This window comes from Scyliorhinus canicula, chromosome 23, assembly GCF_902713615.1.
Source record: "Scyliorhinus canicula chromosome 23, sScyCan1.1, whole genome shotgun sequence".
In the NCBI taxonomy this organism is placed as follows: Eukaryota; Metazoa; Chordata; class Chondrichthyes; order Carcharhiniformes; family Scyliorhinidae; genus Scyliorhinus; species Scyliorhinus canicula.
This window is the reverse complement of record NC_052168.1, coordinates 17,458,629-17,481,408: the sequence shown is the minus strand read 5'-3', so window position 1 is coordinate 17,481,408 and position 22,780 is coordinate 17,458,629. Positions and strand designations below refer to the sequence as shown.

Sequence of the window (22,780 nt, the reverse complement as noted above, 5' to 3'; positions counted from 1 at the left end):
CCAATGCTCTGCACCTCACCCCAGGATCCTCATGCTCTCGGCAGGGATCCTCGGGCTCTGACCACCATCCCCCCCACCCCAGGACCACCCTCCACTCTAACTTCCAGGACTATAGTGTGCTGCCTGTGCACACAGCCTGGGACCATCAAACCTAGGACCCTTGGGCATTAACCCCAGGCAAGGCCAAGATCCTCGTGCCCTATACCGAGGACTTTTGCATTCTGAACCCCCAGTGCCCCTGGCTTCCTCCCCCCTCCCAATCCCATCAGTCCAGGTATGTTTTGGACCAAAAGCAAAGTGCTTGATAAACTCAGAGCAGGTCTGGCAGCCTCTGGACAGAGAAAGACAAGAGTTCAGGTTTGGGATCGAATTGATCAGGAGACCTGCTGAGTTTATCCAGCATTTCCTGCCTTTATTCCAGGTGTTTTGGACAGACTATTTTTGCTATTTCATTACTTAAGAGGTTTTGTGAGGAAGGGATATTTGAATAGCCACACCAGGATTTATCATACACAACAATGAGAAACAGCGCACTTGCTGCCAAACCCGGTTTCTGTTTGGATGAATTGCTATGTGGTTGCAGCTCAGCCGGAAGGAGGCCCTGTCCCGCATTCCAAACAACGCCCGCCTCTGATTGGCTCCCGCCGCCACACAGGACGTGACGTCCGGTGAGTGGCGTCACTGTTGCCGGGTAGACTGGGCTGCAGGGGGAGGGGTGGCTGTTCCGGCCGCGCTGCGGAGGGAGGGGCGACTGTTATGACAGGGCTGCGGAGGGAGGGGCGACTGTTTCGGCTGTTGTTGACAGGGCTGCGGAGGGAGGGGTGGCTATTGCGGCCGCGCTGCGGAGGGAGGGGCGGCTCTTCCCGCGACTCGCTGTCGATCCGGTCACACGCACTGCGGCTTCTTTGTTTCTCGGCGGCCAGAATCCATTGAAAATGAGGGGCTTCGGCGGAGATCGTGACCGCGGCAGAGACCGGGGAAGGTAGGCGGCGTCACCGGGGACTAACTGGCCCGTTATTATTTTTGCCGGGGGGGCGGGGGGAAGGAGCACTTTCCAGCGTAGCCACTTTGGGCCTCGTACCGACCCAAGGCCTGAGGCTCCAGGGCCTGCTCCCCGCTCCTGGTCTGCGGGGAGCGGCCGGTTGATGTTGCGTGGGGGTTGGAGGTGGGGGATGGGGGAGGTAGCTGCCGGGGTGGGGGGGTGTTAGGCCGGGCTGGGGGAGGGGGGTGTTAGGGCGAGCCGGCTCATTCCTGTTGGCGCCGGTCGCCCCGAGGAGCCGGCACCGCGAGTCCCGCCTTCCGTCCGTCCTGCGCTCTGATTGGCGCGGTGGCGAGGGTGCTCCCTCCCTCTTATTGGCGGCATCCGCTGTCAGTCCAGACCCTGACTGACAGGAGCCGCGGCCAATCACAGCGCGGCTTCCTCGGAGCACGGCCCCCATCCGGGCATTCGAACCTTGCTCCCCTTAGTGACGCACAACGACCGGCGCGCGCATCGAATTGTTGTAAGGCCATTCAGCCCGTCGAGCCTGCCTCGTTCTCTGATTATATTGGGATTTACAGTGCGGTGGCAACAAAACTCACTTGTCACATCCTGATGCGGGCTCTCTTATTGCGAACTGTTCGCCGGGCTGCAGTTGTATCCATTTCTGACTGAGATCCAACCTCCTTTCCCTAGCAATGGCCCACGGTTTGGTGGCGGGCCCAACCGCGGGGGGCCCTCCATGGGGAAGAAATTCGGACAGCCCGGCGAACGTCTGAGGAAGAAGAAGTGGGACATGGAGGAATTGCCTAAATTCGAGAAGAATTTCTACGTAGAGAACACTGAAGTGGTTCGATTAAGTCCGGTGGGTATTCGCAATCAGCAAACTACAGCTCAGATCCATGTTGTGAATGATAACAGTTGCTGCATTCCAGAACCATTGGGGGACTGTTGGGGTACGCCGCCTCAACCGGGGGCCGGTTTAGCTCAGTTGACTAGACATGTGATTTATGACGCAGAGCAATCACCTGATACGGTGTGGGTTTGATTCCCGTACTGGTGAGGTTATTCATGAAGGCCCGCTCCTCCTCAACCTTGCCCCTCGCCTGAGGTGTGGTCATCCTCAGGTTAAATCACCACCAGTCAGCTCTCACCCTCAACGGGGAAAGTAGCCTATGGTCATCTGGTACGATGGTGACTTTACAGCACCTCAGTGAGTGCTGCATTACGTTATCTCCACATATGCAATAGGCGGAATAGTCTATTCAGTATCCTTCTGTATAACCCTTCACATCTTTTGAAGTGTAGCGTCTGATGGGCAAACCAATGGTTATATTGTTCCATGATGCATTATTGAATTTTAGATGTGTGCTTGTTTTACAAAAAAAACCGTTAACTACAAAGGTACTGAACCTCTAAAAACATATACTTTTGAGTCGAATTTGACATTAAAAACCGGAAATTCCCACGCCAGAACATTTAATCTGGATCCCTGATGCTGCAGCAGTGCTAACCACCATGCCCAATGACTGGTGATGTTCTGGTAATGCATCAATCTAAACTGGGTATTTCACCTGGCTTGGATAAAAGAGAGAGCTGTATATCTAAACTTTCTTGACAATCTGTGTTACGAGGTAGGTTAAACAGTCAGATAGAAGGAGAATTGAAAGGGATAGAGTAAGTGAGTGGGCACAGCTGACAGCTGGTACTCGATGTGGAAATGTCTTGAGCTCATCCACTTTGGGGCTAAGATGGATCAGCTTATTTTCTAAATAGTGAGAAGCAACCAGCTGTAAGGGAGCAGAAATTTGAGAGTTCATGTACAGAAATCACTAAAATATAGAGATGGAGCGCTGAGGTCCCAGGTTCGATCCCGGCTCTGGGTCACTGTCCGTGTGGAGTTTGCACGTTCTCCCCGTGTCTGCGTGGGTTTCGCCCCCACAACCCAAAAATGTGCAGAGTAGGTGGATTGGCCACGCTAAATTGCCCCTTAATTGGAAAAAATCATTGGGTAATCTAAATTTATAAAAAAAAATATAGAGATGGCGCAGGCTAGAGATGGGGAGGGGTGAGGCGATGGGGCAATTTGAAAAGACAGTGAGGAATTAAAGCCAAAGCGTTGCTTAACCAGTAGCCGATTGCACAGGTATCTTGCATCGGTCTTCACAATAAAGGATTTCAGTAACATCCCAGAAATAAGCTGTAAATCAGGAATCGAGAGGGGAGGTAGAAACTCAGGGAGGGTACAATCACCAGGGAAGTGTTACTGAGCAATTTGTTGGAGCTGTGAGCTACTACGTGCACAGGTACTGGTGGACTTCATCCTCAGGTGGCTAGTGAGATAGTTGGTGTGTTGGTTTTAATTTTCCAAAACTCTCTAAAGTCGGGGAGATTGGAAGATAGCAAATGTAGCTCCTTTACTTAAAAAGTGAGGGAGGCAGGAACTACAGACCAGTTAGCCTAATAGCTGTCATTAGGAAAATGTTAGATATTATTAAAGATCACAGGGCACTTAGAAAAAATTCAGGGCAATCCGGCAGAGGCCGGATTCTCTTGTGAAAGAGAAATTATTTGAATTCTTTAAAGGAGTCACATGTGCTGTGGATAAAGGGGAACCTTTGATAAGATGCCACATTAAAGATTATTGTGGAAAGTAAAAGCTCAGGTAACGAATTGGCATGGATAGAATCTAGCTCGATGGCAGGAAATAGGGGGTAGCCATAATGGGTCTTGCCGAGGTGTAACGAGTGGTTTGCCACTGGGATCAGTGCTGGGAGCTCAACTTTTTATACCGTGATTCCTCGTTCCTCAAAACCTCCACAAAAGACAATGGAAACCGAGGGGAGCATGTGGAGCAGTGGTTAGCACTGGAACTGCAGCACTGAGGACCCGGGTTCGAATCCCGGCGCTGGGTCACTGTCCGTGTGGAGTTTGCACATTCTCCCCATGTCTGCATGGGTTTCACCCCCACAACCCAAAGATGTGCAGGTTAGCTGGATTGGCCACGCTAAATTGCCCCTTAATTGGAATTTTTTAAAAAAAGGCAATGGGAACAGAGTCCTTCAGTGGCTTCAAGGATTGATTGATCCTTGATAAACAACACGTGAAAGAACGGTTATCGGAGGTAGGCAGGCGGTTACAGTCCAATCAGTCTTGATTTTGTTGAAATAGAAATAGAGAAATACAGCACAGAACAGGCTCTTCGGCCCACGATGTTGCGCCGAACTTTTGTCCTAGGTTAATCATAGAATTTTGGACAATTTGTCATGGCCAATCCACCCAACCTGCACATCTTTGGACTGTGGGAGGAAACCGGAGTACCCGGAGGAAACCCACGCAGTCACGGGGAGGATGTGCAGACTCCACACAGACAGTGACCCAAGTCGAAATCGAACTTGGGACCCTGGAGCTGTGAAGCAATTGTGCTATCCACAATGCTACCGTGCTGCCCTTAAGAAGTTAACCTACACTCCCTTATTCTACCCTAATCCAAGTACCTATCCAATAGCCGCTTGAAGGTCCATAAATTTTCCGACTCAACTACTACCACAGGCAGTGCATTCCATGCCCCCACTACTCTCTGGGTAAAGAACCTACCTCTGACATCCCCTCTATATCTTCCACCATTTATCTTAAATTTATGTCCCCTTATAATGGTGTGTTCCACCCGGGGAAAAAGTCTCTGACTGTCTACTCTATCTATTCCCCTGATCATCTTATAAACCTCTATCAAGTCGCCCCTCACCCTTCTCCGTTCTAATGAGAAAAGGCCTAGCACCCTCAATCTTTCCTCGTATGACCTACTCTCCATTCCAGGCAACATCCTGGTAAATCACCTTTGCACCTTTTCCAAAGCTTCCACATCCTTCCTAAAATGAGGTGACCAGAACTGCACACAGTACTCCAAATGTGGCCTGACCAAGGTTTTGTACAGCTGCATCATCACCTCACGGCTCTTAAATTCAATCCCTCTGCTAATGAACGCTAGCACACCATAGGCCTTCTTCACAGCTCTATCCACTTGAGTGGCAACTTTCAAAGAACAATGAACATAGACCCCAAGATCTCTCTGCTCCTCCACATTGCCAAGAACCCTACCATTAACCCTGTATTCCGCATTCAGATTTGTCCTTCCAAAATGGACAACCTCACACTTGTCAGGGTTAAACTCCATCTGCCACTTCTCAGCCCAGCTCTGCATTCTATCTATGTCTCTTTGAAGCCGACAACAGCCCTCCTCACTATCCACAACTCCACCAATCTTCGTATCATCTGCAAATTTACTGACCCATCCTTCAACTCCCTCATCCAAGTCGTTAATGAAAATCACAAACAGCAGAGGACCCAGAACTGATCCCTGCGGTACGCCACTGATAACTGGGCTCCAGGCTGAATATTTGCCATCCACCACAACTCTCTGTCTTCTATCGGTTAGCCAGTTTGTTATCCAACTGGCCAAATTTCCCACTATCCCATGCCTCCTTACTTTCTGCATAAGCCTACCATGGGGAACCTTATCAAATGCCTTACTAAAATCCATGTACACTACATCCACTGCTTTACCTTCATCCACATGCTTGGTCACCTCCTCAAAGAATTCAATAAGACTTGTAAGGCAAGACCTACCCCTCACAAATCCGTGCTGACTATCCCTAATCAAGCAATGCCTTTCCAGATGCTCAGAAATCCTATCCCTCAGTACCCTTTCCATTACTTTGCCTACCACCGAAGTAAGACTAACTGGCCTGTAATTCCCAGGGTTATCCCTATTCCCTTTTTTGAACAGGGGCACGACATTCGCCACTCTCCAATCCTCTGGTACCACCCCTGTTGACAGCGAGGACGAAAAGATCATTGCCAACGGCTCTGCAATTTCATTTCTTGCTTCCCATAGAATCCTTGGATATATCCCGTCAGGCCCGGGGGACTTGTCTATCCTCAAGTTTTTCAAAACGCGCAACACATCTTCCTTCCTGACAAGTATCTCCTCAAGCTTATCAGTCTGCTTCACGCTGTCCTCTCCAACAATATGGCCCCTCTCATTTGTAAATACTGAAGAAAAATACTTGTTCAAGACCTCTCCTATCTCTTCAGACTCAATACACAATCTCCCGCTACTGTCCTTAATCGGACCTACTCTCACTCTAGTCATTCTCATATTTCTCACGTATGTGTAAACGGCCTTGGGGTTTTCCTTGATCCTACCCGCCAAAGATTTTTCATGCCCTCTCTTAGCTCTCCTAATCCCTTTCTTCAGTTCCCTCCTGGCTATCTTGTATCCCTCCAGCGCACTGTCTGAACCTTGTTTCTTCAGCCTTACATAAGTCTCCTTCTTCCTCTTAACAAGACATTCAACCTCTCTTGTCAACCATGGTTCCCTCACTCGACCATCTCTTCCCTGCCTGACAGGGACATACATATCAAAGACACGCAGTACCTGATCCTTGAACAAGTTCCACATTTCACTTGTGTCCTTCCCTGACAGCCTATGTTCCCAACTTCTGCACTTCAATTCTTGTCTGACAGCATTGTATTTACCCTTCCCCCAATTATAAACCTTGCCCTGTTGCTCGCACCTATCCCTCTCCATTACTAAAGTGAAAGTCACAGAATTGTGGTCACTACCTCCAAAATGCTCCCCCACTAACAAATCTATCACCTGCCCTGGTTCATTACCAAGTACTAAATCCAATATGGCCTCCCCTCTGGTCGGACAATCTACATACTGTGTTAGAAAAGCTTCCTGGACACACTGCACAAACACTACCCCATCCAAACTATTTGATCTAAAGAGTTTCCACTCAATGTTTGGGAAGTTGAAGTCGCCCATGACTACTACCCTGTGACTTCTGCACCTTTCCAGAATCTGTTTCCCAATCTGTTCCTCCACATCTCTGCTGCTATTGGGGGGCCTATAGAACACTCCCAACAAGGTGACTGCTCCTTTCCTATTTCTAACTTCAACCCATATTACCTCAGTAGGCAGATCCCCCTCGAACTGCCTTTCTGCAGCTGTTATACTATCTCTAATTAACAATGCCACCCCCCCACCTCTTTTACCACCCTCCCTAATCTTGTTGACACATCTATAACCAGGGACCTCCAACAACCATTTCTGGCCCTCTTCTATCCAAGTTTCCGTGATGGCCACCACATCGTAGTCCCAAGTACCGATCCATGCCTTAAGTTCACCCACCTTATTCCTGATGCTTCTTGCATTAAAGTATACACACTTCAACCCATCTCCTTGCCTGCAAGTACTCTCCTTTGTCATTGTTACCTTCCCCACTGCATCACTACGAATGGCAGTGTAGGCTCGCAGGGTGGAGTGGCTACTCCCACTCTGAACTCTTAAGTTTGGATGTCGATCAGTGAACCATGGTGAATGGAGCGTAAGTCAGTATAAAGCCAGCATAGTTTTGGATGATCTTGCGTTTACAGAAGATGGGAGACCGGTCAGGAATGTGTTGGAATAGTCAAGTCTCAAAAGTAACAGCTGATGAGCTGAGGCCGGGGTGGAGGTGGAAATGGGTAGTTTTGGTGATGGGTGGTCATTTTTGGGTTAAATATGACCCCACGGTTGCAAATAGTCTGGTTCAGACTCAGATTGTTGCTCGAGAGTCTATGGTGCTGGAGCAGAGTTGCTACCAAAGCAAAAGGCACTGGCTTCAGTTTTCAAGCTATTGGAGGACATCGTTGCTCATCCAGTTTATAATGGCAAGAAAACAATACGACAATATAAAGGCAATGGAGGATGGAATGTTGCCTTTCTTTCAAGGAATACAAAGTGGTAGAAATTATTGTACAGAGTTCTGCTTAGATACCATCTAAAATGTTGTCATTCGAGCCACTACATTTGAGAAAGGACATATTGTCATTGGAAGAAGGCAGTGCAGAATAATTACATCGTATTTGCAACACAAACAGGACATTTGACCCAGCTGGTCCATAGAGATGTTTATGCTCCATGAGTCTTTACTCTCCTTTTACATCTCACCATTAAAGTATTCTATTTTCTTCTCCAGCACTTCCCCTTAAATGCATCAATGTTATTATTCACCTCAACTTCTTGTACTCTAGAATTGTACATTTTAATACTCTGGGTAAGTTTCTCCCAAATTAACAATTGGAGTTATTGGTGACTGTCATTTATTCATGGGTCCAAGTTCTGGTTTCTACTGGAGGAAACATCTCTACATCTGCTCGTGAGACCCTTTCATGATGTTCTCTGCTTTTAATTTCTGTCCCTCTAGAGATGAAACCCCAGTGCTTTGCCTGGTTTGTAATTTACCGTGTTATTAACCTGAATCACCTCCTCTACACCACTTTGACACTTACTTCAAGGGATCCATGGCCTCCTTATTCATCATACAAAATGTACCACTCCGTGCTTCATTTGCCAGTCGCATACGTTGCAAGTTTATTAACACCTTCCTGTATTTTGTCGAGGTCCTCTGCTGTATTAACAACATGCCCTCCCCACCATAGTGCCAATTCCCAAGTCCAAATCATGTACGGCAGTGTTCTTCAAACTTTTTTTCCGGGGACCCATTTTTAGCAACCGGCCGACCTTTGCAACCCATGCCGGCCGACCTGCGCGACCCACCATTTTCTCTTACCTTGTTTGCTGCTGCCAAAAATGGAGGAAATGGTTTTGAGTCCCTTTGGCCCTCATACACGCTCCTTCAATGGAAACTGTTTGATGAAGGTGAAGCCTTCCTGTGTCGGAAGTATGGAGTCTCCATCTGTCCAAAGCGCTGAATTATTTTCCTGTAAAGTTTTATCAAATAAACCTCCGCCCGAGCTTGTAAAACAAATAAAATAAATGAATAAAAACCACTACAGAATTTGTAAAACAAAAAACATTTTGTTTAAAAACATAGCGGCCGTACTGTGTGGGTGCCCGATTATCGACGGCATGCGCAATGCGACCGAATTTTTAAAACATTCGCGTAATGCGTATGCGTACCGATGATTGTGCGCGCAATGTGGCCGAATTTTGTTTTTGACATGTTCACGGCCGCTTGCAGCCGGCATTATGAAAAGCCAGCTGCTGCGCGGGGATTTGCGCGATCGGGAGCGCCGCGGACAACGGCTCCGTGGGTCTCGCCCCCGACTTTGAAGAACACTGATATACGGTGAACAGCTGTGGTCCTAGTATGTATCTCTGGAACCCAGTTTCTCATTTTCTTGTCAGTCCTCTACTCTGTTCTGGGTTGTAACCCTTTGTTGCTTGTGCCCTGACTCCTAGACATGAGAGTTATCTTATTGAAGGCCGTTTGATGTTGATACAGGAATTAAATGGGCTAAAATGTGAGGACAGATTGCAGAGATTGGACTTTAATGTTTTGAGTGCAGAACATTGAGGAGTGATTTACTGAGGTGTTAAGAGATGATCAAAGGAGCTGATAGAGACTATTTCCTGCTGGAGGAAGTTCGGAACAAGAGAGTTTAACTTTAAAAATGAGAGTTAGGCCGTTCAGGATTGAAATCAGGAGGCACAAAGGATTAGTGGAAATCTGAAACTCAATTCTAAGAAGCTTAAGTCATTTAAAATTTTGAATACTGCGATTGATAGATTTTTGTTGTGCACTATTATTAAAGATTATGGAATCAAAGTGGTTAAATGGTGTTAGTTTACAGACCAACCATAATCTCACTGAAGTACACAATAGCACGAGCGGCTGAATGGCATTTTCCTGATCCTGTGTTCTTCAAATAGCAGGAAAATGTTACTGTTAGTTTAGAAACTTACTAAATTTGCTTCATAGCCATCCACTGGTCAGAGGTTGTTCCTTCTTATAGAATGATGCACCATACAAAATGATTATCTACCACCGTGCTAAATGGAATAGATTTTGAACAGATCTAGCAACTCAAAACTGGGCATCCATGAGGCCTGTGGGTCATCAGAATTGTATACAACTACAATTTGTAACCTCATAGCCTGGCATATCCACACTCTGCCTTCAAACCAGGTGATCAACCCTGATTCAGCAAAGCGTACTGGCGTGCGTGCAAGGAACCAATGCCTAAAATTAGGTGTTAACCTGGTGAAGATACAAAACAGAACTATTTTCATGCCAAACAGCAGAAGCAGCAAGTAACAAACAAACAAACAAGCAATCCCATGGCCATCGGATCAGATGTAAGCTCTGCAGTTCTACCACATCCAGTTTTGAATGTTGGTGGACAATTGGATAACTACTGGAGGAATAGGCTTCACAAATATCCCCATCCTTTAATGGGGGAGCCCAGCACATGAATGCAATTCTAAATAATTTGCAGCCAGAAGTGCCAAATGGATGAACCATCTCGGCCTTCTCTGCAGGTCTACAGCATCACAGCTGCCAGTCTTCAGCCAATTTGATTCACTGCACATGATATTAATGAACTAGGGCAGCACTGCTGCCTCATGGCGCAGTCCAAAGATGTGCGAGTTAGGTGGATTGGCCATGATAAATTGCCACTTAGTGTCCAACGGTTGGGTTGCAGGCATAGGGTGGAAGCAAGGGCTTAAGCAGAAGTAGTGTGGTCTTTCCAAGGGCCGGTGCAGACTCGATGAGCCGAATGGCCTACACTGTAAATTCTATGATTCTAACAGAACTGGGTGCATTTCTTTTTATAAATTTAGAGTACCCAATTCATTTTTTCCAATTAAGGGGCAATTTAGCGTGGCCAATCCACATCTTTGCACATCTAGCCTGCACATCTTTGGGTTGTGGAGCGTAACCCACGCAAACACAGGGAGAATGTGCAAACTCCACACGGACAGTGATCCAGGCGGGGCCAGGATCGAACCCAGGTCCTCAGCGCCATGAAGCAGCAGTGCTAAACACTGTGCTGCCCCTGCACTGGGTGTATCGACATATGGACTACTTTTTTGGGGGGGTGAGGTGAATGTTGTCCTGGGTATCCTAGCCATTTTCAAGAAGATACAAGCTCCTAACAGGTTAAACTTGCAGCGGATGTTTCATTATATCAGACAGTTAAGTGCAAATAAAATTCAATGCGTGCTCAATCTTAAAATTTGTCAGGTAAATGGAAACACCACCTATATCTTGAATGAGATGGGAGTAAAAGGATCATGGGGTGCATTTGATCAAATTATTCAAAGCATCGCAGATCAGTAAAAGAATGAACGCTAAAAGCATTGAATTATTTCCCAGGTTGGGCCTTTTTTCTTCAAAATAAACCTAAAAGGTGACCTCACAGAGCTCCATCGGGAGACTAAGTCCCGATGCCGGAGTGAAAACCGGAGTGTTTCACTCCGGCGTCGGAGGCCACTCCCAGCCCCCTATTCTCCCGCCCCCGGGGGGGCGAGGAGCGGCGCCGCGTCATTTACGCGCGTCGGGCCTTGGTGCCGCGTAAATGACGTCACATACGCGGTTGCCGTCCTCCCCGCGGCCGCCCCGCAAGAAGATGTCGGATGGATCTTGCGGGGCGGCAGAGGAAAGGAGGTCCTCCTTCAGAGAGGCCGGGCCGCCGATCGCGGGCCAGACCCCTTCTGAGCCTCCCACTCCCCGGTGCAAGAACCCCCCGCCCCAGCGTTCCCGCCGGCAGCGACCCTGTCGTGTTGGGCAGGCTGCTCGGCCCGTCCGGGCCGGAGAATCGCCGCTCGCCCGTTACAAACAGCGGGCGCCGATTCTCCCAGCGGCCAGCCGTGAATCTCACCGGTTTGGGGGGGGGGGGGGGGGGGGGGGGGGGGCGAGAATTCCGCCCACGGTAGTTATTAAATAAGGGCAGTTTTCTTTAATCCAAGTGATTAGAATGTGGAAGTCATCACCACATGAAGCGGGTGGTCATGAGAGAGAAGAGAATAGAAAGATATGCTGAATGTGGTTGGGATGGGAGGAAATTTGTGGAGTATTAACACCAGTTTAGACTAATTGGGCTGAATAACCTTTTCCTATGCTATACGTAATCACTTTATTCCACATTCTGCTGTTGTAATCTGAAAAGATTTTGGGAAAATTACTTCCGGCTTGTCGGCCTGTTGAGTGTGAGACATGGAAGACGAAGTGTTATAATTGTTCATTCGAATCTGTCGGCTATTGTACTGAATAATATTTTGTCTGGACAACGTTAAAATAACAATGTTTGGAAATGTTGCTCAGGTGCTTCGTAAATGACGGGTTTATGAATTTAACCAGAAATTGGCGTACTTAGGAATCTGTTTGAGACGATAAATGATAGAGTGACAGAAGTATTGCCATTGAGTTCTGGCAGCCTGTCTCCTTCTACCAGGAATTCAGGTGGCCTGTTGAAATTGCTGAACTGTTTTAATTTAAACTTCTTTTTGACTCTTGGTAGTATGATGTCGAGGACTTCCGTCGAAAGAAAGAAATTACAACAAAGGGATCAGACTGTCCAAAGCCAGTGTTCCAGTTTCATCAAGCAAATTTCCCTTGTGAGTGTTAGCCACGTTTGATGAAACTTCTCTTGTATTTTTTCTACCCTGTTCTTTTGCTGGTTGCTTTATTTTTTAATATACGTTATGGGTTTTGTGTGTGTGAGATATATTTATGTATAAAATACATACAGTGGGTGTTTTGAAGGGAAGTCTTAGACTCTGGATGCAGAGTGTTAGGTTGTTTTATTCTGCTTTCCCATTGTGTCGTATCTGGACCACAAATAGGTGGATTGTGTAGTTAAGATTGTCAGAAAATGGGCAACACAGTGGTGCAGTGGTTAGCACTGCTGCCTCATGGCGCCGAGGACCTGGGTTCAATCCTGGCCCCGCCCGGGTCACTGTCCGTGTGGAGTTTGCACATTCTCCCCATGTTGCGTGGGTTTCGCCCCCACAACCTAAAGATGTGCAGGGTAGGTGGATTGGCCACTCTAAATTGCCCCTTAATTGGAATTTTCTTTTAAAAGATTGTGAGAAAACATGCACCAATGGGACCAAAGCGAGTGAGTTGACATTCCAGGCAGGTGGATTTAAACATCCATCTTGCAGTTGTACAGAAACTTGTTCAGAGTCAAGTCTGCTGTGTCTGATTTACCGGCAGAGATTGGCTTATAAATACAGAAGTGGCCGTAAATTTGGGGCTTGCTGCTTTATTTTGGATTATACATGTTAAACTATGAAAAGTGAGACATTTAGAGTGAATTGCATTCCTTCAAACAATTATGGGCTGTAATGTTGCATGGGACTAATAGCTTCAGCTAGGGGATTTCTCACTCAAGGCTACCTGTTGCAAGGTTGATGAACTAGTGACATGGCTGGGCATTTTAACTACAGAAGTTGAAATTACCAACCACCTTTCTACGTCCCTTGAGTTCAGGGGTTGAACTTTCAACACAACTGGAAGAAATTACAGGAGAACAGCATTTAAAAAGGAACAGAACAAAGAAGGGAAGATAAAACACAGCCACATGCATGCAAACATGTGTTCTGGGGTCTATTGCAACCTGGAAATTAGGAAGATCTTAAATATCTGAAATAATATTAATAGGAGACCAAAGAGGCAGCACGGTGGCACAGTGATTAGCACTGCTGCCTCACAGGGCCAGGGTCCCGGGTTCGATTACAACTGTGGGTGACTGTGTGGACTTTGCACATTCTCCCCGTGTCTGCGTGGGTTTCCTCCGGGTGTTCCGGTTTCCTCCCACAGTCCAAAGTTGAGCAGGTTAGGTGGATTGATTATGCTGAATTGTCCCTTATTGTCAAAAGGTTAAGTGGGGTTATAGGGATAGGGCAGCTCTCCGTAGAGAGCTCTTTCGGAGGGTCAATGCTGACTTGATGGGCTGAATTGCCTCCTGCACTGTAGGGATAAAATGGTTCTATGAAGTGAGCACTTACAGGTTACATTACTAACCATTATATTGCTCCCTCCACTTTAATGTGTTCCCCTATAATATCTTCTAATTCTGATAAAGCTGCTCTGAGGGTTTGATTTCCGGCATTTGCAGTTTTTGTGATTTTTAGATGCCCGTTGTGAATGTTTTGCTTTTCATTTTCTAGCCTACGTAATGGATGTTCTATGTTCACTGAATTTTGTTGAACCGACACCAATCCAGTGCCAGGGCTTTCCCGTGGCACTCAGTGGGCGTGATATGGTTGGAATTGCACAGACTGGATCTGGCAAAACTCTGGCCGTAAGTACTTTTCAACTTTTGTTCCCTTTGTGTGAAATATTAAAATTGAATATTCTTGGGTAATTTGGGTAAATGGCTGGTTTAAGTTACACCTGAAAGTTTCATTTTGAAGTTGTTCAGCCAACCCCAAAGGGGACTGTCCATCCCCCAAAGCCCCACCTGCATGGGGATTCCCCCCCCCCCCCCCCCCCCCCCCCCAAACCTCTGGCGCCCAGAAGTTTATTGTTCAGCCGTGAGAGTTTTAACAGCTCAATGAATACATGTAAAACATGATTGGATTGTAATTTTTGAGTTCTTATTTTCCAGTACTTACTGCCGGCCATTGTGCACATCAACCACCAGCCATTCTTGGAGCGTGGCGATGGACCCATTGTGAGTGCTTTGCTTTCAACTAATTGGAATTATCTCTGTCAATGGTTGTTTCTTGTGGCAACATTTTATAGTTTGGATGGTGATCATTTATTGTGAGATTATAGAGAACCATATTTTAGCACAATTCGAATGATTTCAATCCTGCCCGAATGTGATATCAAGCCCCACTCCTTTACTTGAGCACGTAATCCAGGTTGACACTCCAGTATAGTCATGAGGAACCGCTGCATGTTAAAGATGTGGTCCTTTCAATGAGATATTAATCCAAGACGCAGCCTATCTGTTCAGATGAATATTTTTTAAAAATAAATTTAGAGTACCCAATTCATTTTTTCCAATTAAGGGACAATTTAGCGTGGCTAATCCACCTACCCTGCGCATCTTTTGGGTTGTGGGGGCGAAACCCACGCAAACACGGGAAGAATGTGCAAACCCCACACGGAGAGCGACGCAGAGCCGGGATTGAACCTGGGACCTCGGCGCCGTGAGGCTGCAGCTGTGCACATGAATATTAAGGATTCTTTCACTTAGAAGAGTTCTTCCACTGCCCAAACCCAACGTTCCCTCACCTATATCCACCAAAATCAGATTTACTGGCCACCCTGGTGGCTTTTTGTAGAATCCTATTTAGTGCAAAGTGGTCGTCACATTTGATATAACAGCCATTTGATGTTTGAGCATCTTGTTAAACTGTTACAGAAATTAAAAGGATTTCTGAACTCTAATATCTTCGTAGGACAAAATGTGTGTACAACATGGAGTGAAGTGAAATTAGTTTAATCGAATTTGATTTCTATGCATTTGATTTATATTATTATTACGTAGGCTTGAAAATGGCCATAAGAGGGTGCTGTTACACTCGTATGAATTTAGGAGTAAGAGATCCCTGAAAGTTGCCACCCAGGTTGAGAGGGTTGTTAAGAAGGCGTACGGTGTGTTTTATTGGTAGAGGGATTGAGTTTCAGAGCCATGAGGTCATGTTGCAGCTCTACAAAACACTGGTGCGGCCGCATTTGGAGTATTGCATGCAATTCTGGTCGCCGCATTATAGGAAGGATGTGGAAGCATTGGAAAGGGTGCAGAGGAGATTTACCAGAATGTTGCCTGGTATGGAGGGAAGGCTGAGGGACGAGGCTGTTTTCGTTAGAGAGAAGAAGGTTAAGAGGTGACTTAATTGAGGCATACAAGATGATCAGAGGATTAGATAGGGTGGACAGTGAGAGCCTTTTTCCTGGGATGGTGATGTCTAGCACGTGGGGACATAGCTTTAAATTGAGGGGAGATAGATATAGGACAGATGTCAGAGGTAGGTTCTTTACTCCGAGAGTAGTAAGGGCGTGGAATGCCCTGCCTGCAACAGTAGTGGACTCGCCAACACTAAGGGCATTCAAATGGTCATTGGATAGACATATGGACGATAAGGGAATAGTGTAGATGGGCTTTAGAGAGGTTTCTCAGTTCAACGCAACATCGAGGGCCGATGGGCCTGTACTGCGTTGTAATGTTCTATGTTCAAGCCTGCTCTGCCATTTAATAAGATCATGGTTAATCTGATTTTGGCCTCAACTCTATTCAATACTCCCCCTACCCTTCAAATCCATTGTCAGTCGAGAATCTTATCAAAATCAGACTTTAAAATATTCAATGACCCTGTCTCCACTACTCCCCGGGGAAGAGAATGCCACAAACTAACTAAAAGAAATCAATTTTTTTCATGTGTTAACTTTTTTAACTGTGTCCCCTAGTTTTTTTTAGTCTTTTGAAGGGGGAAGCAGTCTCTCAACCCAAGTCCCCTCGGGGTCAATGAGTGAGTGGGCACCAATTTCAATAAGATCAGCTCTCATTCCATGGATACATGTCCAACCTTTTCTCACAAAATAAGCCCATCACCCCAGGAATCAGTACTCCAAATGTGGTCTCACCAGTGTACAGCTGTGGCAAAACGTCCATATTTCTATATTCAATTCACCTTGCAATAAAAAAACAGAATTCCACGAGAAGAGAGCACAGCCCCTAGTCCACATGGAGAAACATTGCATACTAGCTTAATCTGTTTGGACACACGGTAATGTATCCTGTATCAAGTGACGTTTACACAAACCAAATGCTTTGCCACACTTCTTTGTCCAGTTCCATGGAACATCCTTCCTCGTTTGATTCCTTGTTCCCAAACTATAGCTTCTGCAATCTTCGTCGGCTTGTGGTTGGGCTCTGCTCAAGTTTAATCAAAAGTCCATCTGCGGCGGGTCTTTTGGATTTGCTGAGGCAAGCAAATTCTGGAGCGTCGCATAAACTACTGGACCTACTCCAGTCAAAAATATCATCCTTTTCCTTTCCCCCACTGCCTGTTGACAGCTGGTTAATCAGGAGCTTTGAGGATATTGTTAGCAGTGGAAAACATTTCTAGTCACTCCACACACAGACCACAAGACTACTCCGGTTGCCCAAAATACCTGTTGATGCAGCCGCATTTGAAGGTCATCAGGAAAGAGAAAGCTACAGATTGCTGGAGCTGGGAATGCTTTTTCACAGACAGTATTTGAAACAGCTGTTTAAATCTTCTAAGTCAATATGATAAATATTTGAGATGTAAAAATTAGCACTATGGATGGATGGAGGTGGGATTATTTTTGTGATTGAATCGCTTGACTTTTCTTATGGTGTGTCAATGGAGAAGAGCACTTTAATGCTCCATACCTCCGTGTAGCTTGTCACAGACTGATGGAAGGACTCCATCAGGGAATAATGCATGGTATAGGAAAAGTCCACAGTTATAAAGGGGTCATGGGGGTTTCATTTATACTTGTTACATTATTCTGTGTTAGTTTCATCTGTGTTTCTGACTGATGAGTTTCCCCTTCCACAGTGCTTGGTATTGGCGCCAACTCGGGAGCTGGCACAACAAGTGCAGCTGGTCGCAGAAGACTATGGCAAATCTTCACGGATAAAGAGTACCTGTATTTATGGAGGTGCACCAAAAGGCCCTCAGATCCGGGACCTGGAGCGAGGTGTGTGGAACGATGGCAGATACATGTACAGAGAATCTTATCTGGAGATACTGAAGCCTCCCACATATGTTGATGTTGCAAAGATGACTAAATAGTTGTTCATGTTTTTTCAAATTTTATAAAAATTAATTTGCACAAAATATATATTTAAGGGGCTAGAACATTTCCTGGATTCATGTTGCTCAGTGGATTTAAACAGTGAGTAGCCGGGCCATGTAGATGAGGGAGATCCCAAGTTCCATCCCTAATCAGCACTGTTTGAATTCAGCAAGTGTAGTTGTAGGACTTGTGCATTTGGCTCAGAGTTAATGAGGGGAACAATTGGAGAGGGTGCCTATTCCTGATTTGTTAACCCCTGATAGGATTCAACATGTGTAACTGTCAGATGAGGACAGAGTTGGCTGCACACCACCATACACTAGCCTGCAACTGATGAAAGTAAAAGGGTCTGCATTTATAAAACTCTATTTGCCGTTTTGTTTATTCAGTTATGTGATTGTTAGATCCTCTTCTCCAATTATTAACTCCATCCCCTGTCCTTGTTGTTCACTCAATTTTAACTTTGCACACCCATTTAGTCAACTTGGTTTCTGTACTCTGGTTGCAGGTAAGGAGTCATCCCAGTCTGGCAGTGACCCCCTGGGTGCCGCACTCAGTCCGCACCAACCACCTCACCACCCCCAGCAATTTGCACTGGCCCCAGACCATGCAGACTATACACTGTACCACACATTGTCCAATTAAAAGACGGGTATGTAATTTAGTGTAGGATTTTATAAAGTGGTAAACAAAATGGCAAATGGAGAGTAACAAACAAGTACAGAAAATGAAATTGGTTTATTTTTAAAAACTGGGCCACTGTTTAGTAGCTCGGTGATTTATTGTGATACGGTACTTTCTACTTCCTGTAACTTTGAGCCCTGTTTTAGGAGTGGAAGTCTGCATTGCAACCCCGGGCCGACTAATTGACTTTCTAGAAGCTGGGAAGACTAATCTCCGTCGCTGTACTTACCTGGTGCTGGATGAGGCTGACCGTATGCTGGATATGGGCTTTGAGCCTCAGATCCGGAAAATAGTGGAGCAGATCCGGGTAAGAATAGTGGAAATTGAATGCATCGTTAAAATCATGCTGTTTATAATGCAGTTAAAATTGCATACCTTCGCACGCTTGAGGAGCCTAATTCTGGCACAGTGGAATGCAATGTCAACAGTATGTTCATGGATTGGGATATTAAGATAATTGGAAATGGCACATTGTACAGTGGATCCATGTTAGAAACCTTAAATATTTGCCTCTTTCATTCAGCCGGATAGACAGACTCTGATGTGGAGTGCTACTTGGCCAAAAGAAGTGCGGCAGCTAGCAGAGGACTTCCTACGGGAATACATCCAGATCAATGTTGGAGCCCTGGAGCTGAGTGCCAACCACAATATCCTCCAAATTGTTGATGTGTGTCAGGAGACTGAGAAAGACTTGAAGTGAGTGTCCCTCATTACTTGGGCTGCCAGGTGGAAGCTCACTGTGAGATGGTGGAATTCTCATACCGTTGTCTGTATTTTAAAAATGACAGAAACGTGCAGACCAAAAGGAGGCCATTCAGCCCATTGTGTCTACTTGCTCTCTGAGCAGTCATCCCTAGTCCCACATTCCCTGTTTTGTGCCTTTAACGCTAGAAGCTGCTCATCCTCCAGTGTCTGCAACTCAGTTTTAATGTTTATGCAATCGGTTTTCCACCACCTTTACAGCTGGAGCATTCCACGTGCTGACCACTCAGTAGGTGGATGAGTTCTCAAAGGCATCAGTACTCAGCGAAGAGTGAGCAATTCTTTTGGGATGGGATTCTCTTAAACAAGGACAAAGTGGGGTGGGATGGAGTTTGGGTGAAGTGAGTATGAGAAGTCCAAAGAAAGGTCGAGGCATCGACCTATTGGAGAAACTTAAGGGACTAAAATCCAACAAATTACTTGGACCTGATCACCTACGCTCTAGCGTTCTAAAAGAGAGCTGCAGAGACAATGGATCTGCGAACTATAATTTTCCTTGTTGTCGAGGTGTTTTGAGTGTTGATTGTAGAGCCAGGGAGATAGCATCTGCTGTGGACCAGTTGCGATGATAGGCAAACTGCAGTGGATCCAGACCGTCTGAGAGGCTGGCATTGATCCGTCTCATGACTAGCCGCTCAAAGCATTTCATTTTTTGTGTTTAAACAAAGGAGATTACAAGGGGATGAGAGAAGAACTAGCTAAGGTAGACTGGGAGCTAAGACTTTATGGTGGAACAGTGGAGAACCTTCCAAGCGATTTTTCACAGTGCTCAGCAAAGGCTTATACCAACAAAAAGGAAGGACGGAAGAAAGAGGGAAAATCGACCGTGGATATCTAAGGAAATAAGGGAGAGTATCAAATTGAAGGAAAAAGCATATAAAGTGGCAAAGATTGCTGGGAGATTAGAGGACTGGGAAATCTTTAGGGGGCAACAGAAAACTACTAAAAAAGCTATAAAGAAGAGTAAGATAGAGTATGAGAGTAAACTTGCTCAGAATATAAAAACAGACAGTAAAAGGCAGTAAAAGCATATGGATGATAAGGGCATAGTGTAGGTTAGATGGCCTTTAGATTTTTTCCATGTCGGTGCAACATCGAGGGCCGAAGGGCCTGTACTGCGCTGTATCGTTCTATGTTCTAAAAGTTTTTACAAATATACAAGACAAAAAAGAGTGGCTAAGGTAAATATTGGTCCTTTAGAGGATGAGAAGGGAGTTTTAATAATGGGAGATGAGGAAATGGCTGAGGAACTGAACAGGTTTTTTTGTGTCGGTCTTCACAGTGGAAGACACAAATAACATGCCAGCGACTGATAGAAATGAGGCTATGACAGGTGAGGACCTTGAGAGGATTGTTATCACTAAGGAGGGAGTGATGGGCAAGCTAATGGGGCTAAAGGTAGACAAGTCTCCTGGCCCTGATGGAATGCATCCCAGAGTGCTAAAAGAGATGGCTAGGGAAATTGCAGATGCACTAGTGATAATTTACCGAAATTCACTAGACTCTGGGGTGGTCCCGGTGGATTGGAAATTAGCAAACGTGACGCCACTGTTTAAAAAAGGAGGTAGGCAGAAAGCAGGAAATTATAGGCCAGTGAGCTTAACTTCGGTAGTAGGGAAGATGCTGGAATCTATCATCAAGGAAGAAATTGCGAGGCATCTGGATAGAAATTGTCCCATTGGGCAGACGCAGCATGGGTTCGTTAAAGGCAGGTCATGCCTAACTAATTTAGTGGAATTTTTTGAGGACATTACCAGTGCAGTAGATAACGGGGAGCCGATGGATGTGGTATATCTGGATTTCCAGAAAGCCTTTGGAAAGGTGCCACACAAAAGGTTGCTGCATAAGATAAAGATGCATGGCATTAAGGGTAAAGTAGTAGCATGGATAGAGGATTGGTTAATTAATAGAAAGCAAAGAGTGGGGATAAATGGGTGTTTCTCTGGTTGGCAATCAGTAGCTAGTGGTGTCCCTCAGGGATCCGTGTTGGGCCCACAATTGTTCACAATTTACATAGATGATTTGGAGTTGGGGACCAAGGGCAATGTGTCCAAGTTTGCAGATGACACTAAAATGAGTGGTAAAGCGAAAAGTGCAGAGGATACTGGAAGTCTGCAGAGGGATTTGGATAGGTTAAGTGAATGGGCTCGGGTCTGGCAGATGGAATACAATGTTGACAAATGTGAGGTTATCCATTTTGGTAGGAATAACAGCAAACGGGATTATTATTTAAACGATAATATATTAAAGCATGCCGCTGTTCAGAGAGACTTGGGTGTGCTAGTGCATGAGTCACAGAAGGTTGGTTTACAAGTGCAACAGGTGATTAAGAAGGCAAATGGAATTTTGTCCTTCATTGCTAGAGGGATGGAGTTTAAGACTAGGGAGGTTATGTTGCAATTGTATAAGGTGTTAGTGCGGCCACACCTGGAGTATTGTGTTCAGTTTTGGTCTCCTTACTTGAGAAAGGATTAAAGATAGATAGTTTTTTGAAGAATAAAGGGATTAAGGGTTATGGTATTCGGGCCAGAAAGTGGAGCTGAGTCCACAAAAGATCAGCCATGATCTAATTGAATGGCGGAGCAGGCTCGAGGGGCCAGATGGCCTACTCCTGCTCCTAGTTCTTATGTTCTTATGATAACAGATGCCAGGGCCACCGGTCGGTAGTCGTTGAGGCAGGCTACCTTGTTTTGGTTAGGGAAACGGATAGGAGATTCTGTGGTCGCGAGCGAAACTCCCGGAAGGTATGTTGCCGCCAAGGTCAGGGATGTCTCGATCGAGTCTAGAGGATTCTTAAGGGGGAGCAACCAGAAATCATGGTGCCCAATAGGCACCAAAGACATAGCTAAGAAAAGGGATGAGGATCTAAAAAGTGATTTTAGGGAGTTAGGTTGGAAGCTAAAGAGCAGGACAAGCAGAGTAGTAATCTCAGGATTGCTACCGGTGCCACGTGCCAGTGAAGCAAGGAACAGCAAGCGAGTGCAGCTGAACACCTGGCTACAGGGCTGGTGCAGGAGGGAAAGCTTCAGATATGTGGTTCATTGGGATACCTTCTGGGGAAGGTGGGACCTGTGCGTGAAGGACGGATTGCACCTAAACTGGAGGGGCACCAATATCCTGGGTGGGAGTTTGCTAGAGCTCTTCGGGAGGGTTTAAACTAGTTTGCCGGGGGGGGGTCCCCAGAGCTATGGATCAGAGGATAGGGTAGCTGTTGAACAGGCAGAAATAGTATGCAGCAAATCTGTGAGGAAGGATAGACAGTTGATAGGGCAAAGTTGCACTCGGTTGAATGGGTTAAAGTGTGTCTGTTTCAATGCAAGGAGTGTCAGGAATAAGGGAGATGAACTTATAAAGCATGGATCAATACTTGGAACATCGATGTCGTGACCATTATGGAAACATGGATTTCACAGGGGCAGGAATGGTTGTTAGATGCTCCAGAGTTTAGATGTTTTAAGAAGAATAGGGAGGGAGGTAAAAGAGGAGGGTGAGTGGCGCTGTTAATTAGGGAGTGCGTCACAGCTACAGATAAGGAGGTAGTCGAGGAGGGATTGTCTACTGAGTCAGTATGGGTGGAAGTCGAAAACAAGAAAGGAGCAGTCACTTTATTGGGAGTTTTCTATAGACCCCCCAGTAGCAGCAGAGAAATGGAGGAACAGATTGGGTGGATCTTGGGACGGTGCAGAAGTAACAGAATTGTTGTCATGGGCGACTTCAACTTCCGTAATATTGACTGGAACCTCCTTACTGCAAATGTTTTGGGTGGAGCAGATTT

General features: G+C 46.0%; 1 protein-coding gene across 2 annotated transcripts in view; it reads left to right on the top strand.

Annotated features, from left to right (window-relative positions):
* Positions 1-822: 822 nt before the first annotated feature.
* LOC119956333 (probable ATP-dependent RNA helicase DDX17) overlaps positions 823-22,780 on the top strand; it is a 47,997-nt gene continuing 26,039 nt past the window's right edge. For both annotated transcript variants that reach the window (XM_038783475.1, XM_038783477.1), the window contains exons 1-8: positions 823-982; positions 1,676-1,844; positions 12,293-12,389; positions 13,947-14,080; positions 14,387-14,452; positions 17,319-17,460; positions 18,390-18,550; positions 18,767-18,939. In XM_038783475.1, coding sequence (XP_038639403.1) covers positions 936-982; positions 1,676-1,844; positions 12,293-12,389; positions 13,947-14,080; positions 14,387-14,452; positions 17,319-17,460; positions 18,390-18,550; positions 18,767-18,939 — 989 coding nt within the window. In that variant the 5' untranslated portion in view covers positions 823-935. The remainder of the gene's footprint in view (positions 983-1,675; positions 1,845-12,292; positions 12,390-13,946; positions 14,081-14,386; positions 14,453-17,318; positions 17,461-18,389; positions 18,551-18,766; positions 18,940-22,780) is intronic.